Consider the following 19,189-nt stretch of genomic DNA (forward strand, 5'->3'; position numbering starts at 1 on the left):
TGTATGTAGAAGTGGTTTTTTTTTTTTTATGAAGTTCTGGGATACATGTGCAGAACGTGCAAGTTTGTTACATAGGTATCACGTGCCATGGTGGTTTGCTGCACCCATCAACCCGTCATCTACATTAGGTATTTCTTCTGTTGCTATCCCTCCCCTAAACCCAGAGTGAGCAGGCAATCTACAGAATGGGAGAAAATTTTTGCAATCTGTCCATCTGACAGAGGGCCAATATCCAGAATCTACAAAGAACTTAAACAAATTTACAAGAAATAGAACAACCCCATCAAAAAGTGGGCAAAGGATATGAACAGACGCTTCTCAAAAGAAGACATTTATGCAGCCAACAAACATGAGAAAAAGCTCATCATCATTGGTCATTAGAGAAAAGCAAATTAAAACCACAATGAGATACCATCTCACGCCAGTTAGAATGGCAATCATTAAAAAGTCAGGAAACAACAGATGCTGGAGAGGATGTGGAGAAATAGGAACGCTTTTACACTGTTGGTGGGAGTGTAAATTAGTAGAAGTGGTTTTAATGCATATTTCTATGAAGTCTAATAAGATTCAATACTTTTTCATATGATTTTGTGTGTGTCTGTTTTTTATATGACAAGCCTGCTAAAATCTCTTGGCATTTCTCTTCTGAGTTATTCTTTCTTTTCTTATCAGTTTGTGGGCTTTTATGTACTCTGGTTTGGAGTCTTTTGTTAGTTATATATGCATTGCAGATATCTTCTTCTTTCCTGGCAGGCTGTGTTGAACAGAAATTCTTAAGTTTAATGAAATCTGCTATTAATCTTTTCATTTAAGGTTAGTTTTTTAGGACAATTTTTGTTGATGGTCTTTATTAAGCATCCTTACCTCTCAAAAAGTCATGAAAATATTCTTGTCATGTTTGATGAATGACGACAATTCAGTGGGGAAAAAACTTTTTTTTTCTCTTTTAGGCATTTTATTGTTTTGGCTTTCACATTTAGAGCTGTAATTCTAGATAGATTTTTGTGTTTACATTGAAGTCGAGGTCAGGTGTCGTCTCCCATCATCCCCTGACGGTACTGGGTTTTCTCAGTGCTATTGATTGAAAACACAATTATTTCCTCACTGATTGGCAGTTTCATCTTTCTCATAGTGTCCCTATATATGTGGACCTATTTTTGGACATCTAGTTTTGTATTGGTATAATCATCTATCTTGGTGTAATCTCATCTTTTCTTAACTACTCTAGTTTAATCTAGTTTTATTAGGTTGTACAGTTAATCCTCACATTTAATTTCTCTCAACGATATTTTATAGTTTTTTGTGTAGAGGTCTTGCACATCTTTTATTGGTTTCATGCTAATATTAGTTTTTTTTCCCCTAGTGTTAGAAAGAAATAGCTCTATCCAATAACATAGCTTTCTTCAGCTTTAACATGTTACCTGTTGACTGACAATCCATTTACCATTTATTATCCATTTATTTACCATGGGTAGATAAGTCTTTACTTAGGTCTCAAAAATCATACATAATTCATGACATTATGTGACGTATTCTTAGTACAATTATGTATTTTTTCTTTAGACTGATATAGCTTTCCCAGTTGATAGAACTATTAGTGATAATAATTAAATATATGAATAGTGACTTGTTAGAGTTTTTATATGCCATAAAATGTCTTTGAGTTTTTCTGTGTCATGAAAGAATATCTCCTCAAATCTGTGGGGTTTTGCGTGTTGGCTTGTTCAGTCATCGATTTCTTCTTTCACGTCTATTAAGTGTTTTGTGTATGATGTGCTCTGTTTTGTGGGCATTGGAGGACCACAGTCCTCCTCGCTTGCCAGGGCCATTTAGTCTAATAGGGAGGACATAATTTTTTATAAGGCAATACCTGCTGTGTTACATGTACAGACTAACAGAGGCCACAGAAATGGCAATATTTAACGTTTTTTTCAGACATAAAGCTTTTTTTTTTTTTTGAAACAGGGTCTCCCTCTGCTTGCCAGGCTGAAGTGCAGTGGCATGAACATGGCTCACTGCTGCCTTGACCCTCCTGGCTCAAGCCATCCTCAGCCCTCAGCCTCCCTAGTAGCTGAGACCACAGGCATGCCACCACACTGGCTACTTTTTAAACTTTTTGTAGAGGTGGAGCTTTGCCATGTTGCCTCGTCTGGTCTCAAACTCCTGTCCTCAAGTGATCCTCCCATGTTGGCCTTCCAAAGTACTGGGATTACAGGCGTGAGCCACCATGGCTGGCTGACATGCAGCTTTTTTTTTTTTTTTGAGATGGAGTCTCGCTCTGTCACCCAGGATGGAGTGCAGTGGCACAATCTCCACTCACTACAAGCTCTGCCTCCCGGGTTCATGCCATTCTCCTGCCTCAGCCTGTAGCTGGGACTACAGGTGCCTGCCACCATGCCCAGCTAATTTTTTGCATTTTTTTTTTTTTAGTAGAGACAAGGTTTCACCATGTCAGCCAGAATGGTCTCGATCTCATGACCTCATGATCCGCCTGCCTCGGCCTCCCAAGGTGCTGGAATTACAGGCGTGAGCCGCCGGACATGAAGCATTTTTGAAGTCACTACTACATACCATTATATGGCTCACTTATGGGGAAAAAAATCTTAGCATTTCAATTAAAATGTGAATTAAAATATCAATTTTTTATATACAAATTGTGTTAGTTATTTCAGCACAATTTTAATTATATTATCTTAGTTGTTTTCATAGGTATTTCTTATTTGGAATGGAATTGTGTTAATTTGTAAACCTGCATATAGATAATTAATCTTTTATAATGCTCTTTGCAGAATCAAAGAATTCCATCGGACATGGTGTTTCTTAGGACTTCAGAAAAAGCAGGTATTTTTACATTTAAAAAAACTTACCTAACTGTATATTATTATTGCAAAAACAAATTTACAAATATCTATACAAGGAAAAACTGTTTTCTTTACATTTTTAGTATGCTGCAGCAATGAGGAATATTCTGTAGAAATGCTAGTTTACTTTGAATGTAAACACATGAAACCTCTGAAAAGAGAGTCCACATTTTCATATGAAGCTACTTTACAAAGTAAAAACACATGCTCCAGTTACATTGCTGATGATTTAGTATTTTCATAGTTTAATTTTCACTTTAAAAGGTAAAAGTAAAAAGCATCCTATAAAAATTTTCTTTGAATGACAGTATATTGAATTCATTAACATCTAAATTATATTTAATTGTCAATATTTAAAAGGGTGTTTGCTGTGAAATATATTTGTTTAAAAATAATCCTTTCAGGACCTAGGTATCCAATGAGTGTTTTCATTCAGATTCATACATCTAATTAAATGATGATGTTACTTAAAATTTGATGGCTATTTTGCATTTGCAGTTTTATTCAGCAATTCAGCAAATACTTATTTACCACTTATTATTAATATGTACCAGGCACTAATTGTTGCTTAAGATACAAAAGGGAGCAACTTTCAAAAAGTTTATAGTCTTGGTGGAAGTGCATACATTGACAGCAATAATCCTAACTGTATAGGTACTGTACTCAGAAATGTTTGGGGCTATGTGGGAGCAGATAATTTTGCCTATTGAGTTGATGCAGACTTTGCAGAAAAAATGCTGTTTATATGACCTGAGCTTTCAAAAATACTAAGATGGAAAAGAGGTAATTGGATAGAAGCCTAGTGTCGCCAAATAGAAAAACTGTTGGAAATTGGGAAACCTGAGTTTAAATCACTTTGGCCCATTTCTAGTTATGTGACCTTGCCAAGTGGGCACACGTTTTCATCATCTCTGAAACGAGAGAGGTATATCAAGTAATATCCAGAGTTTCTTTCTGCCCTACATTCCTGATGTTATTTATAAATGAACAGTAGTTTTTATAGGAAGCTAAGCATGTTATTATTTTTATTAAAAACTCATCATATATCTTATTTCTAATGTGAAAACTGTAGAAAGGACTGTTAGATTTCAGAGTTGTTGATTTAATTTTTCTGTATTTATAAACAACATACTTTTAGAAGGGACATTTTTGTCAAAGAAGAAACATGTTTTCTTTTTTTTTTTTTTTTTTTTTTTGAGATGGAGTCTCGCTCTGTCCCCCAGGCTGGAGTGCAATGGTGCGAGCTCCATTCACTGCAAGCTCCGCCTCCTGGGTTCATGCCACTCCCCTGCCTCAGCCTCCCAGGTAGCTGGGACTACAGGCGCCCACCACCATGCCCGGCTAATTTTTTGTATTTTTAGTAGAGACGGGGTTTCACCATGTTAGCCAGGATGGTCTCGATCTCCTGACCTTGTGATCCACCCACCTCGGCCTCCCAAAGTGCTGGGATTACAGACGTGAGTCACTGCACCTGGCCAAATGTTTTCTCTTTCTACCAGTTGTAGTTACATGGTTACTTACATTGTGAGATGAATTCTGCCATTAACGGGAGATCAGCTCTACCCAATAATCAAGTGACTTCTGTACACTTGATACGTTTATTATGTGTTGTTTCATGTGAGCTTTTATTTTCCCAACTGTGGCAGGGACTGGCTGGCTACTTCCAGCCCATTTCTCTTTCCTCTTGGAAACACAGCTAGACTCCCTTTCCTGCCTAGTTAGCTGGTCCCATGTCACTGAACTCTGGCCAAAGAGGGAGAGCCAAAAGTCTGTATGCCACATCTAGCCCTGCGCCTAACCTCTCCTGCAGGCACCTGCTCATCTCTTCCGCCTTGCTGGTTAGATGGCCATGACTAGGGCAGTCTTGGAAACTGCTTGTTAAAGATGCCAAAGCTTCCGTCAGCCTGGTGTCCTGAATGAATGTATGGAACAGAGCCCCTCCTCTTCCATTATCAAATGGACTCTATATAAACTATTGTTAAGCAGTTCCATTTGCAAGGTTAATCTTTTATGATAGCTGGTGTTTCCTTAACTGATTTCTCATCCTAATTGCTCTTCATTCTGGAAGCCTTCTTACTAATTCCCTTTGCAAGTGGCATTATTTGCTTTTGAAGTGTTACTGCTTATATTTTGAAGCCATCATTTGCCAATATTGGAGTATAATGTGATCTTTTTTCAAGTAATTCTGCTCTTCTTAACAATAATGAGACCGTTTAGGTGCTTTTGCAGTCCAGTGGGTAGGCTGCCTTCATAGTTTGTCACATGTGAATGACTCATCTCATAGTGCATTGCTTCACAGCACAGACTGCTGCGTGGGAGAAGTCTGCAGGCCCTCCAGTCCCCGGAAAGGCTCATCTCCTCAACCACAGACAGAGGCCAGAATACATAACCTTTGATCATGGGCGTGTAGTCCTTCTGTGTGTTGCTGGGTTTGATTTGCGACTGTTTTGTTAAGGCTTTTTTTGCATCTGTTTTTAAAGGATGTATTGGACTGGGCGTGGTGGCTCACACCTGTAGTCCCAGCACTTTGGGAGGCTGAGGTGGGTGGATCACTTGAGGTCAGGAGTTTGAGACTAGCCTTGCCAACATGGCAAAACCCCGTCTCTACTAAAAAAAATATACACACACACACACACACACACACACACACACACTAGCCAGTCATGGTGGCACAGGCCTATAATTCTAGCTACTCAGGACACTGAGGCAGGAGAATCACTTGAACCTGGGAGGCATAGGTTGCAGTGAGCCGAGATTGTGCTAATGCACTCCAGGCTGGGTGACGAGAGTGAAACTCCGTCTCAAAAAAAAAAAAAAAAAAACATGTATTGACTTATAGTTTTGGTTTTGCTTTTTCTTGTGTTATTTTTGTTTTTGTGTCAGGGTAATACTGGCCTTAGTGGAATGAGTTAAGAAGTGTTCTTTCTTCTGTGTTTTGGAAGAGTTTGTGAAGAATTATTATTAATTCTTTGTTAAGCGTTTGATAGAATTCGCCCATGAAACCCTCTGGGACTGGACTTTACTCTGATTTTTAAAAAATTACTAATTCAGTTTCTTTACTTGTTACAGGATTATTCAGATTATCTATTTCTTTCCAAGCCAGTTTTGGTAGTTTGTGTCTTTTTCATAATTTGTCCACTTTATCTAGGTTATCTAATCTGCGGCCGTGCAGTTGTTTTTAGGATTTCCTTACAGTCCTTTTTATTTCTGTCAGGTTGGTAGCAATGTAGCCTCCTTTGTTCCTGATTTTAGTAATTGAACTCTTCTCTCTTTTTTTCTTGGTCACTCTAGCTTAAAGGTTTGTCAATCTTGTTGATCTTTTAAAATAACCAGCTTTTGGTTTTAATGATTTTTCTCACTTGTTTTTCTGTTCTTTATTTCATTTATTGGTTTCTGTTTTTATTGTTTTCTTCCTTCCACTTATTTTCTGTTCAGTTTAGTCTTCTTTTTGTAGTTTAAGGTGGAAAGTTAGATTATTTACTTGAGGGTCTTTTTTAGTACAGGTGTTCATAACTACAAATTTCCATCTAAGTACTGCTTTTGCTGTATTTCATGAGGTTTGGCCATACATCTCAAAATTATTTTCTAATTTCCCTTGTGATATCTTCTTTGATTCATTGCTTATTTATTTTTAGTTTTTATTTTTATTTTTATTTTATTTTTGTAGAGACAGGGTCTTGCTTTGTTACCCAGGCTGGAGTGCAGTGACATGATTATAGTTCACTATGATGATCACTGTAACTTTGAACCCCTGGGCTCAAGCAGTTCTCTTGCCTCAGCCTCCCAGGTAGCTAGCAATACAGGCATACACCACCACACCTGGGTAATTTTTAAATTTTGTTGTAGAGACAGGTTGTGTCTGTTGCTGTGTTGCCCAGGCTGGTCTTGACCACCTGGCCTCACGTGATCCTCCCACCTTAGCCTCCCAAAGCACTGGGATTACAGGTGTGAGCCACCTTATCTGGCCTGATTCATTGTTTATTAATGAATATGAATTTCCTCATATTTATACATTTTCTAAATTTCCTTCTGTTATTGATTTCTAATTTCATTCCATTGTAGTTGGAGAACATACTTTATATGATTTCTATCCTTTGAAGTTTATTCACATTTGTGAAAAATGTCCTAACATACTGGGTATCCTTGAGAATATTCTGTATGCACTTGAGGAAAATCTACATTCTGCTCCTGTTGAGTGGAATGTTCCATAGATTTTGTTCTAGGTCTGCAGCATTGTTCAAATCTTCTTTTTTTGTTCATCTTCTATCTAGTTGTCCTATCCATTATTGAATGTGGAGTACTGAAGTTTGTCACTATTTCTCTGTTTTTCCTTCTATTCTGTCAGATTTTGATTCATGTATTTGAAGTTCTGCTGTTAGATGTAATATATTTATGTTTGCTTGGCAGATTGGCCCTTTTATCATTATAAACTGTCTTCAGCCATGCACCTCTCTTTTGGTTACTGTTTGCACCTTTTTTCTGTTGTCATACTTTCTACCTATTTGTGTCTTTGAACACGAAGTGTGTGTCTTGTAGACAGCATGTAATTGCATCATGATTTTTCATTCATTCTGTCAATCTGCTTGTTTAAAAAATCAGCTTTAGTTAGGAAAATTCACATCCAGCAAAATGTATCCATTTAAAATCTTAGCAGGTATGTACACTTGCTAATTATTATTATTCTCCCCATCCAGATGAGCTCCCTTTGCCCTGTTACCCTGCCTGATCAGCTTTACAGCCCTACATCAGTCTCTCCAGTGTCTCTTCTCTCATACCTGGCTGTAGAGTTCCAGCTGAGAAGGCCACACAAGCATCTGACTGCAGCTCTGTGAATCAGTAGAGTTCACTGTGTAACCCACAGTGTTCCCGTTGACTAGGCCCGTTCCTGAAGGCAGCTTATTCCAGCTTTCTCAGTGTTTCTCCTGTCTGCCTTTACCACCTGTTCATTAACTCTTAGCCATCAACCCTCCCCTCAACCCCGCCACTTTCAGCTACAGCTCCATTGCCTTCTTCCTATAGGCGTTGAAACGTGTCTCTACCCAGTCACCAAAGACCACCCCCAACCCCCAGTGACCCAGCACACCTATCTAGCTACCATCCCGTCTCTGTCCTTTGCTTTGCAGCCAAACCTTTTGAATGAGATGTTTTTCGTCATGACCTCACCCTACATCCCCTTTCTCTGTGAAATTTAAATGGTGTTTCTCAGGATTCTGTCCTAAGCACACCTACATTTGTGATGTACATGTTCTTCCTGGGAAACTGTAACTTCATTCATGGCTTTATATCATCTGATTATACACCAGAGCCTGATGGGAGGTAGGTGGCACACTCAAAAGGTTCCATCGATCTCTGCCTGTTGATTGGAGCCTTTAATCCATTTCTATTTAATGTAATTACTGATAAGGCAGAATTTACATCTGCAGTTTTGCTGTTTGTGTTCTGTGTGTCTTGTGATATTTTTGTGTCTTTGTTGCTCCATCACTGCCTTCTTTTGTTTTAAATATTTTCTAATGTGGTGTTTTAATTCCCCATCATTTCTATTATAATGTACTTAAAAAACTATTTTGTTAGTGATTGCCGCAGGGATTTTAACTAACACAGCTCACTCTTAGCTAGGTTTAGTGTTTTTGTTGAATAAATGCTCCTGGAATTCTTTCAAGTCCGGTTATTTTCCAGAGTTCTGAAACAGTTGCTTTTGGCAATTTTCACTAGTCTTCTCATTGCAGTTACACAGAAGTATATTTTCAGAGGTTTTTATACTGCCATCCCTGCTTACTTCACCTACTTATTTATGATTTATTTGTCCTGTTTTACAAATGTGTATCCAGTGTAATGAATAACAAAATGCTTTAATTTGGGAGATGCTATTGTATTAATTGCCCTTTTAACAGTTGTGATAGAAATATGTGGAAGATACTATTCCAAATATGAAAACAGTTTTGGGTAATTAATTAAGTGGAAAAGATTATGTAGATTGTGTTAGAAGATAAATTATGAACAAAGTCAAGCACTTTAAAGCTGAAAGTTGTTTAGAAATGTCCACTTTTCAGAAGAGGAATCTGAGGGCTGGAGAATGTAAATACCTTGCTTAACATTATATGACTATTAGCAATTTTATGGGTTTTTTTGTTTGTGTTTGTTTGTTTGTTTGTTTTTTCTCTTTTTGGAGGAGGTCTCGCTTTGTCACCCAGGCTGGAGTGCAGTGGCGCGATCTCGGCTCACTGCAACCTCCGCCTCCTGGGTTCCAGCGATTCTCCTGCCTCAGCCTCCTGAGTAGCTGGGACTCCAGGCACGCCACCACTCCTGGCTGATTTTTGTATTTTTAGTAGAGATGGGGTTTTACCACGTTGGCCAGGCTGGTCTTGTACTTCTGACCTCAAGCGATCCACCTGCCTTGGCCTCCCAAAGTGCTGGGGTTATAGGTGTAAACCACTGAGCCCGGCCACTAATAGCAATTTTGGAAATTCTTCCTCAGCCTCTTAATGTTTCACTGCATCATTTTTAAGCCATAGTAAGACAGAAAAACGTAAATGGAATATTAGAACATTACTCAAATGAGATAATCTATTGTGTTAACCTTGGATAAATAACACTTTCAAATTGATGATGTTTTAAAACATTTCTCTCTAATTTTGTCTTACATTCCATGTTGTAGGGAGAATCACTCTTCATAGTGGAGTAATAATATTTTGAAGGTCGTGGATCCCTTTGAGAATCTTAAGAATTATCACCTCTTTCCTCAGAAAAATGTATACACTGCACATGTATGCTGGATTTTTTATTGTTTACATATCCCTGGAGGATTATTGATGGGTTCAAGTTAGGACCCTGCTGTAGTTTGTTTTAATCTATGCTTCTGTTTTCATCCTCAGTTTTATTTTTTCTGTCAAATTTAAATTGTTAAAATAATAGTTACTCAAATGCAGATATTAAGAAGTCAGGGCTGGGCGCGGTGGCTCACGCCTGTAATCCCAGCACTTTGGGAGGCCGAGATGGGTGGATCACGAGGTCAGGAGATTGAGACCATCCTGGCTAACACGGTGAAACGCCATCTCTAGAAAAATACAAAAAATTTGCCAGGCGTGGTGGCAGGCGCCTATAGTCCCAGGTACTTGGGAGGCTGAGGCAGGAGAATGGCGTGAACCCGGGAGGTGGAGCTTGCAGTGAGCCGAGTTCGCACCACTGCACTCCAGCCTGGGTGACAGAGCGAGACTCCATCTCAAAAAAAAAGAAGTCAGATTGTTTTTTCATGCTATTTTTCTTCTCCTTATAAAATAGACCAAATAGCTTTCAAGCTATATAAAATTTGTGTTATAATATTGCTTTCAATCAAGAATTCTTAGCTTTAGAAATTCTGTTTATGTGATTTTTAAGTAATTAAAGTTATCTTATTGCCTAGTTGTTTTCAGTAGACTACAAATGTACTGAATTTTTGTATCTACTAACAGTTTTAATACTATTTTATTGCTTTTTAGTTTCAGTTTGAAAAAATCTGATAATACACTGTTTATTATAATTACAATATTTTAAATCTTAGATATGATGGAAGTCCTAAGTGTTAATATATGCAGCATATCCCAGCTTGAACACTGGCAGCTGGGTGCTTGTCAGTACAGCATGGTGGGTTGCTCATGGCATCGTATTGACTGTGTATTAACACAGAATATTCTGTTGGGCTGTGAGCTGATTGTTTAGAATGTAAATGAAGCTGCTGATGGATCTGGTGACTGATGGCTTAAATTCCAATTAATCAATTACTTCATCACTTTCTTAATTCAGATCAAATATCTCCAGAGTGCACACAATTCTTTTAGTGGTATTAAGAGAAATTAATGCTTTAGAACTAATTTTCATCAATCTCTTATAAATGTCAATATCTTTTTCACTTGTCTCCTAAGTGATGACATTATACTTTAAGTGTTTGGGACATATTATAGTACCTCAGCTGTCTGTCACTTGTTAGTGGGACGGGGTGGTGGTTAAATGACACTGTACTCATCCACACGGTCTCTGTAGTGCTATTCGTCTTGCTACCAGCTTGAAAATTTCATGCAGAGTCATTAAATCATATAAATGATTTAAAAATTAAGTTTAATGGCAGACAATCTGGTATTATAAATGCAAAGTCAATGCCTATCTTTCTTTTGTTGGCCGTATACCCTAGCCCATCTCTTTCAGAGCTGTTGGATTTGTGAGCTGTTGTAGGAAGTCTACTAATATTACAGGGTAACTTATTATGCGATATGACAGACTCGTGCTCCGACAGTGTCCCGTCAGTTTCTTCAGCACACTTGATGCACCCTCCTATGTGACACATACACGAGTTGATCTTAATTGTCATTAAGCCTGTCCTTTTCTGTTGACTCTTGTCAGTTGTATAAAATAAAATCAAGTATTCATAAGCAGTCTGTAATAGGATATAAGCAGGCCAACTTAATAATACATTTTTTGCTGAGCCTTAACTGGCGTCAGTTTTAGCGAGTGCTTTCTGTTAAAAAATTATTAGATGCAGTTCTTGTGAAATAAGTCAAGCTGGCCATCTTTCTGATTTGCTAGAGTTCATTCTTTCTCTCTTTAAATCACCTCAGTTATTGCAAGGTTAGTATTTTTAACTGTACTTAACTTGAGTAAAAGTAATAACGTTTTTCTCTAAGTTTAAAAAATAGCATATGATTTAACATGAGGCATGGCTTTTTTCTTTAAACAAAGTCAGCTATTTTTTCAATGTTTAATAAGTTTACAGAAATTTAGATATTTATTTCACTTTTAGAAACACAGAATACAGGAAATTTATGAGACTCCAGAGATTCTCACTTGTTTTTTTCTTTATGTAATAGAAAATCTAGAGTAGAGTGAATGGCATTGACATCTCACAGATGTGTCAGATAGAGTCTAGAATTTAGTCCATTTTACGTTACTTTAATATTTTATATCAGAACATTCACCCATACATAAAGGGGAAAATTCAATCTAGAAAAAAACTGTAACTTTAAAATAATATGCACTGCAACCTTTCTTGTACTGCTTCTTAGTTGAAACCAGTGAGCTCGTGCAATTTATTTTTTTATAATTCTTTTGACAAATAACCCCTAACGGTTTATTTAAATATATGTATGTGTGTGTGTATATATATATGCGTGTGTAATATAATATATGTCTCTAAAATCTCTAAAATTAACCTCAATTGTTTAGTTATTTACCTTTAGGAATACTTGTTTTAATATTTTTATATTTTATTTTCATATTTTATTTTATACACACACACACACACATGGGGGGAGACAGAGACAGACAGACAGACAGAGACAGAAAAGGTCTCGCACTGTCCCAGGCTAGAGTGCTGTGGCTTAATCATAGCTCACTGCAGTCTCGAACTCCTGGGCTCAAGTGATCCTTCCACCTCAGTTTCCCGAGTAGCTGGGACTACAGGTGCTTGCTACCATGCCCCACTAATTTTTTATTTTTTAGTTTTTGTAGAGATGGGGTTTTCTCGTGTTGCCCAAGCTGGTCTTGCACTTCTGGGTCCAAGCCATTCTGACGTCTTGGTCTCCTAAAGTGTTGAGGTTACAGACGTGAGTCACTGTGCCCAGCCCTATATTTTTTAAAGTATATGTAATCAGATGACATTGTCTCAGATATACTTTAATTGATAACGCCAATAACTGGAGAATCTTTTCATGGCTCTTGATCTTTCTGTGCCTTAGACAGGTGGGTTCATGTCTCTGTATTTCCCAGATTCCATTTTAACAATGATAATTCCCGTATTACAGGGTACTTAAAAGGATTAAAAATAAAATTGGTGACTGGGCATGGTGGCTCATGCCTGTAATCCCAGCACTTTGGGAGGCCGAGGCAGGCGGATCACGAGGTCAGGAGATCGAGACCATCCTGGCTAACATGGTGAAACCCCATCTCTACTAAAAATACAAAAAAAAAAATTAGCCCGACATGGTGGCGGGCGCCTGTAGTCCCAGCTACTCAGGAGGCTGAGGCAGGAGAATGGTGTGAACCCAGGAGGTGGAGTTTGCAGTGAGCTGAGATCGCGCCAGTGCACTCCAGGCTGGGTGACAGAGCGAGACTCCATCTCAAAAAATAAAATAAATAAAATAAAATTGGTGAGGTAGTTACATAGATAGGGCAGATTTAGGCACTGAGTTGCTAGAAGCTATAATTAGTTGAAAATGCATCAGCTAGGAGAGAAAAGCATTTAATATTTGTGTAGAGTAAGAGACCACAAGAATGCTCAGTAGCATGTGGAAATACTTTTAGGAGGTTCAGAGGGGGAAATGAGGGTATTATGGATGTGGATTTGTATGGACATTTTAGTTGTAGAATGTTCTATGGAAAGGGTGGGCTGGACTAAGCCATGTGAAGATCTGTTCTTACATAATCTACTTTAATGATTTCTCCAAATTTGAGAAACAACTAGCTACCATGATACGAGTTCCCAGTATATGACACTCATGACAGGCTTTCACGTATTTTCCCTGAATTTTACAACATAACTCCAGGGTAAGTCTTATACAGATTAAAAAACTGAGGTCTAACAAGGTCAAGTTACTTGAAAGGGAGCATTGAGTAGTCAGTTACAGGGCTGGTGTTCAGCTTCTGACTGTCTGGCTCTGCCTACTCTGTTATGCCAGTTTGGGATGGAAGCCTCCAGAGTAGGCATTCTCACCTCTGCCTAGCACTGTTGGTGCTTTGGGCCCAATATGTCTCTGCTGTGGTGGGCAGGTCTGTCTTCTGCACTGTTGGGTGTTGAGAATATTCTTGTCCTCATTCCACCAGAAGCCAGTAGCATTCTCCTAACTTCCTTTCCAGTTGTGAAAACCAACAGTGTCTCTAGAAGTTGCCAAATGTAAATTGTCCCTAGTTGAAAACCTATGGAGGGCTTTTCATCCATTGAAGAGAATCTCTAAAATTAACCTTACTTGTTCAGTTATTTACCTTTAGGAATACTTCTTTTAATATTTTTCGAGACCTTCTTTCTCAGTGAGAACAGATTGAGTCTGCAGAAATTGAGCCATGGCCTATTATCTTCCTCTCTACCCCAGCTCCATGTGCAGGAAGCTCTACTCTAAGCCCATGCAGCCAAAAAGTCAGGGGCTCTGTCTTCCTGCACTTCCTAGGCTATGGCTGCAGCCCCACCCAGGAGGGGCTGGCCATGGTTCTTATTTTCCCCAGACTCATGTTGCAGAAGCCCAATTCCTGACAGGCTTGGCCTAGGGCACTAACATAAAGTAACTTAAAGTGGACTATATTCTAGACTCTACCTGGGCTCCTGAGCATTGTATCCCAGTGAGTTCCAGCCCCAGCAGCTTGTAAGGCAGAGGTGACAGTGCTGAAGGGGCTACACCACAACCCCATCCCCAGTGCCCACTGGATGACCTGAGTATCCCTCCTGGTAGAGCTGGCTGCTGTCCTGTCCCCAGCTCCAATGCCATACTCCAGAGGTTCTGCCCAGGGTGAGAGATAGGTCCTAAGCGCTGAGATGTCTGCAGCTTTCCCTACAGACTTTGTTTGAAAAATAGCCTGGCAGAGTTCATTTCTGAGGATGTCGTTGAGAACACTGGAGAGCTTGGTGGCCACCATTTCAGAGGGCAGAAACAGCAACCCAGCCAGAAGCTTCATGGAGAGTCCTAGATCCAGCCTATCCTGGAGCCAGGAGACTGTGAGCATGTGCTAGGCGCTCTCAGAAGCAGCTGCAATGGGACTCGGGGCAAATGTGAAAGGACTCCCTGGGAGATAACAGTCCTCCATGATGCCAGAGCCCACTGACCCAAGGGGCTTACCTACAACCTCTGAGCTGGCCAAATGATGCATGGTCCTCTGTCCCCAAGGTGAGTCCTACAATGCTGAGCTTACACATGACATCACAGGCCTCCCTGTCAGCCTGGAAGATGGTTTTTGCCCAAGGTGATGGTCTCAGGAGTCAATGGAGAAGACCTCCAAGCCACCCATCCCTGACTGAACACGGGCAAAGTCGTGAAATCCCTGAATTGTGAGAGGTCTCTAAGCCACACACAGCCAGTGATGAAGCTTGGAAGTCCAACTAGCTAAGCCAGCCTGAGCACTACCTTTTGTCACAGGATCTTTGGGGTGTTGCTTTTCCAGCCACAAACCTCCAAGGCCCGTGGAGCCTTTGTCCAAGTTTTGCTTAGGCCTGCTGGGCTCATTCTGCCTACTTGGCCGAGCAGGCTTTGCTTAGCTTGTGCTGCCGGCCCGGATCCCACGCCTGCCGAGGGCGAGCCCGGAACAGAGTGGCAAGGGGTGTATGAGCGAGCGTGGGATCTGGCCACTGCACACAGCCAGGCATGCTGGCTGTGGCAGGGCAGGCAGCTCCAGGTGCCGGCTCTGTGTGAGGCTGTGGCCAAATCAGGCGTTCCGTAAGCGACTTCCACTGCGGGCACCAGGAAACGTGGCCCCAGGAGGCTTGGAGACGCTAGGAACCGCAGATCCCCAAAGAGGATGTCACAGCCCTGGCTCGGTGAGCCATTAAGTCTGGGCTCTCTGAAGAGCCACAGATCTTCTCTCCTTCTCATTGCTTGGAATAAGGCGAATGGCAGGGCGTGTTTCTGCCCTGTTTGTGCTACAGCTCTTTCATTCCCACCATTGAGCTGGTCTCAAGTTCTTGTCTGGCATCCAGGAAGAACAAGGTATATGGACAACTAGAGGGTAAGCAAGGCAAAGAGGTGGTTTATTGAGCGACAGTACAGCTCTCAGGAGACGCTAAGTGGGTAGCTCCTCTCCACAGGCAGGTGGTCCCGATGATTGCAGCTCTCAGTGGAGAGGAGACCCGGAGTAGGTAGCTCCTATCAGCAGGCAGGTCGTTCTGTTGAGTGTGCAGCCCTCAGCGGACAGGGGACCTGGAGTGGGTAGCTTTTATCCGCAGGCAGGTTGGCTTGTGGAGTGTGCAGCCCTCAGAGTAGAGGGGACCCGGAGTGGGTAGCTCCTTCCCGCAGCTGGTAGTCCCAATTTCTGTGTGAGTCTGGCCGAAACGCGCTTTTTTAATGAACTTAGAAGGGAGGAAGCGCATGCTGATTGGTCCATGGGCAGCCATGGGCGGGCCTAGAAAAAGCACTATCCGATTGGCTGTATGGTCATCAATGAAGTCCTCACTTCCGGCAGTGGACCTCACTGGGAACTGGCAGCCCAGCCCCGAGGCTTCAGGTTGTTTCTGGCTTGAAGGTAGGGTTTCACAGGGGACCTGCCCATTTTTGCCCAGGAACTTGTGGGACTCCCACCATCAACATGCCATGTATGGTTCCCAGGCTGTTTGTCCCAAGGGTTGCCTGCAGGCCTGCCCCGAGCCACCCTCCCGTGCTTGTTGGCACCCAAAGTCTGCAGAGGGCCAAGCCGGCAGAGTGCCAGGCATGTCAGCACTGCCCTGAGCACATGTATACCTGCCAACTCGGAAGGGGATGGGGATCCTGCCAGCTCCATGGAGCATGCAGCCCTAGGCACACCTCCCTCATTGCAGTCTTCGCAGCCGCCACTCCAGAGGCGCCACTGCTGCCATCACATTGACCACAAAGTGGTTTACGTGGAGCCAGGAGCAACCTCCGGAAAGCCAAGAAAAATAGAAGGAGACTTGGTGGTGGCATTTCAGCCTGGCGACTGCAGAGTCTGAGCAGGGGGTCCGTGGCTGCATCCTGCGGGGGGATGGATTTCCTAGAGTAGTTCAGCCAGTGACTATAAAAATAAACAAATGACTATAACAACAAACAACCCAAATAAGTTTTGTTTGTTTTTGATTTTGTTTTTGTTTTTTTTTACATTTGTGTATTGCAATTGCAACTGTTCAGGAAGTCAGCTCTTGGTTGAAGTGCTGAGGTGGAGGGCTGAGCTATGTGTTCTTGTATAATGGGTTTGGAGTTAGATGGACCTAATCATGGCACTCTTCACTCACTTGGGAGACCTTGGGGTACTTTACCTCTGAGCCTAAAATAGGGACAGTTTTTCCTGCTGTCTCACAGGACATCAGATATTGCGGATAGGCCATGACTGGCACCTCATAAGTAGATGCTTAGTAAATGTTAGTAACCTTCCCCTTTTTGGGGGAGAAAGAAGTGACTTCCCAGTAGACATGTATAACTCCATACATTTTTTGAAGAAGGGGTAGCTGTGGGCAAGTCTGGAGTACAGTATGGAATAAATTCCATGACTCCTTCCTTAATTAGGAGTGCTATGTCTGTTTCTCCCCTGACAGTCTTTGGGAGGTATTTTCTCAATGAGCCAAGCCCCCAGTGTGTGCTGGTATTAAATCTCTTCCATGCCTCATTCTTCTCCTTGCCACATTATCCCTGTCCTTCTCTCTTCTCCTCTCCAGCCCCCGTTGTTCTCTCTGATCTTGGTCCTTTGGCCTTTGAGGTTCGTGACAGAAAAGAGCATCATGCTTGCAGAGGCAGCATGTTTGTGGAGGCAGCGTCCTGCCTCGTTGAGGAGACTTTGAGAAGACCTGATACAGGCTGTTGTTGGTCATCTACTTCCTGTACAGTGGAGGCATTTTTCTATGACGGGTCCCTCAAGGGCTTCCACCCTGCCTCTGGAATGGGACTTTCCGTATCTTCCAAGTGGTGAACAGTGAGTTTTCTTGGTGATTTCTGAGGCTGGGCTATTTGTATGGTCAACCCCATACCATTAATAGGTCCTTCTAGAACCTCTTATTTTCTCTTTCACATTTGGTTGTCTGTTTTTACTTGTTATACTGTCACCTAACACCGTTAAGGTCAGTAGGAAACTTGGTAGCTAGAGTAATGCTTTCAGTATAGTAGGTGTTCAGTAAATATTGGTGAAATATGTGGGAGCATGCTGTGTGTCACCTGTGTTGAGGAAGAACCTGGCTGGACTGTGTGAAAGCTGTGAGTCTTCACACAGAGTTTCTGGACTCAGCGTTCCCACGGAGTGTTTTTGGACATTTCCTGTAAAATCTTCATCAAGTCTCCATTTGCTTTCTTCAAGATAAAAGTAAACCTTTTCTTAACATACCTTTTCTTAACTATTATTTAGTTATACATTTGTTAATTATGAATACTTAATAGTATTAGTTTAACCATTTTGAATTATTTTGACCATTATATCATAGTATTTCAGCTGCTTTATGCATTAGGTGATCTTTATCAGACTTTATTAGATATATAAAAGTTTAGTCATTTCTGTGGGAAGAATGGTTCCTGAATGCTGAATGGCTTAGAAATGACCACAATCAGAAGTTTCAGGCTGTTTACTACATGGCTGTGACCTCTAAGCAGTGAGGAGCTTTGAAAGGCTGTTTACCTATTTTTTCATTTTAACAGTAAATTACAAAGTTATCTTAGGACTTCCAGCAAAGTTACAAAATTACCTTACGACTCCCCAATACTTAAAGCCATACTGTCATTACTGTTACTGTGTAAGACCCTTGTCTTTAATGCTTCCGTTTTGCTGCGGTGATCACTTGCAAGCTGACTGAGCTCAGACTGTCTCTTGCTCTGGAGAGGGAAAGGCCAGGAGCTCTGTTCTGGCTGACCTTGGCTGCCAAGGTAGGGAGGAGCTGCAGCCAGCCGGTAACTTTCATTCACCGGCTCTGTCGGATGAGCACAAGCTCATGTCAGGCACTCCCCAGAGCCACACTGGGCTGGGTGGCATCGATTCCTAGTGTGATTCTGAATGAAATTGATGAATGGGAGCACACAGTGATAAACAGGATGGGGAACTCTCCTAGAATGGCAGTGGGAGCCAAGAACAATTGAGATGAGTCTCCTCCTCTGTAGGTGTTGAAATAGTTACAATGTGCTTCCTGTAGTGCAATATTTAGAGGTTAAGTCCAGTTACTTGCATTATTTATCTCTTTACTGCAAACACCAAATGTTTGAGTCACACTTTGAGGTTGGCCTTTTCATTATTTAATCTAAATGTGTTTTAAAAACAGATTTTTAATCTCTGGGTTTATAATATGATTTTTATGCCATTCTGTAGACTTTGTTTGGGAAAGCATCTTAATATATTTTTTAGGTTTCTGGAATCAAATTGTATATTGTGTTGGAATTGTTGTTTCTGAGTTTAAACATTTCCATCAGTTGCTGGAAAGGCTGGTGTGTGAAAGCCCCCTTCTGGTCCAGTGCAGTGTCAGAGGTCTCTCTCCTGCATGTCAGATTAGTTCGTCTGCTGAGCTACTTGATTATAAGCATTCGCCAGTATAATACTGAGTTCTGAAAACTAGACCCTACCTGATTGTGACGCCAAATTTATTCAGTTTATTAAGTTGTAGGCACTAAAACACATAGTACTTATTGCCTGAATCTTGCTTTCAAAACTTGGAGGAAAAACCATTTTCTTCCCTGGTTTCT

General features: G+C 41.0%; 1 protein-coding gene across 24 annotated transcripts in view; it reads left to right on the top strand.

Moving 5' to 3' along the window:
• ATP9B (ATPase phospholipid transporting 9B (putative)) overlaps positions 1–19,189 on the top strand; it is a 318,298-nt gene that overhangs the window by 78,999 nt on the left and 220,110 nt on the right. For 22 of the 24 annotated variants that reach the window (XR_010152083.1, XR_010152079.1, XR_010152080.1 and 19 more), the window contains one exon: positions 2,790–2,841. The exons of the other annotated variants lie outside the window; for them this stretch is intronic. Coding sequence is in view for 17 of the 22 variants with exons in the window: in XM_016933938.4 (XP_016789427.2) it covers positions 2,790–2,841 (52 nt within the window). In the remaining 5 variants the exon portion in view is untranslated. The remainder of the gene's footprint in view (positions 1–2,789; positions 2,842–19,189) is intronic. 24 annotated transcript variants of the gene reach the window in all.

Source organism: Pan troglodytes, chromosome 17 (genome assembly GCF_028858775.2).
Source record: "Pan troglodytes isolate AG18354 chromosome 17, NHGRI_mPanTro3-v2.0_pri, whole genome shotgun sequence".
Taxonomy (NCBI): domain Eukaryota; kingdom Metazoa; phylum Chordata; class Mammalia; order Primates; family Hominidae; genus Pan; species Pan troglodytes.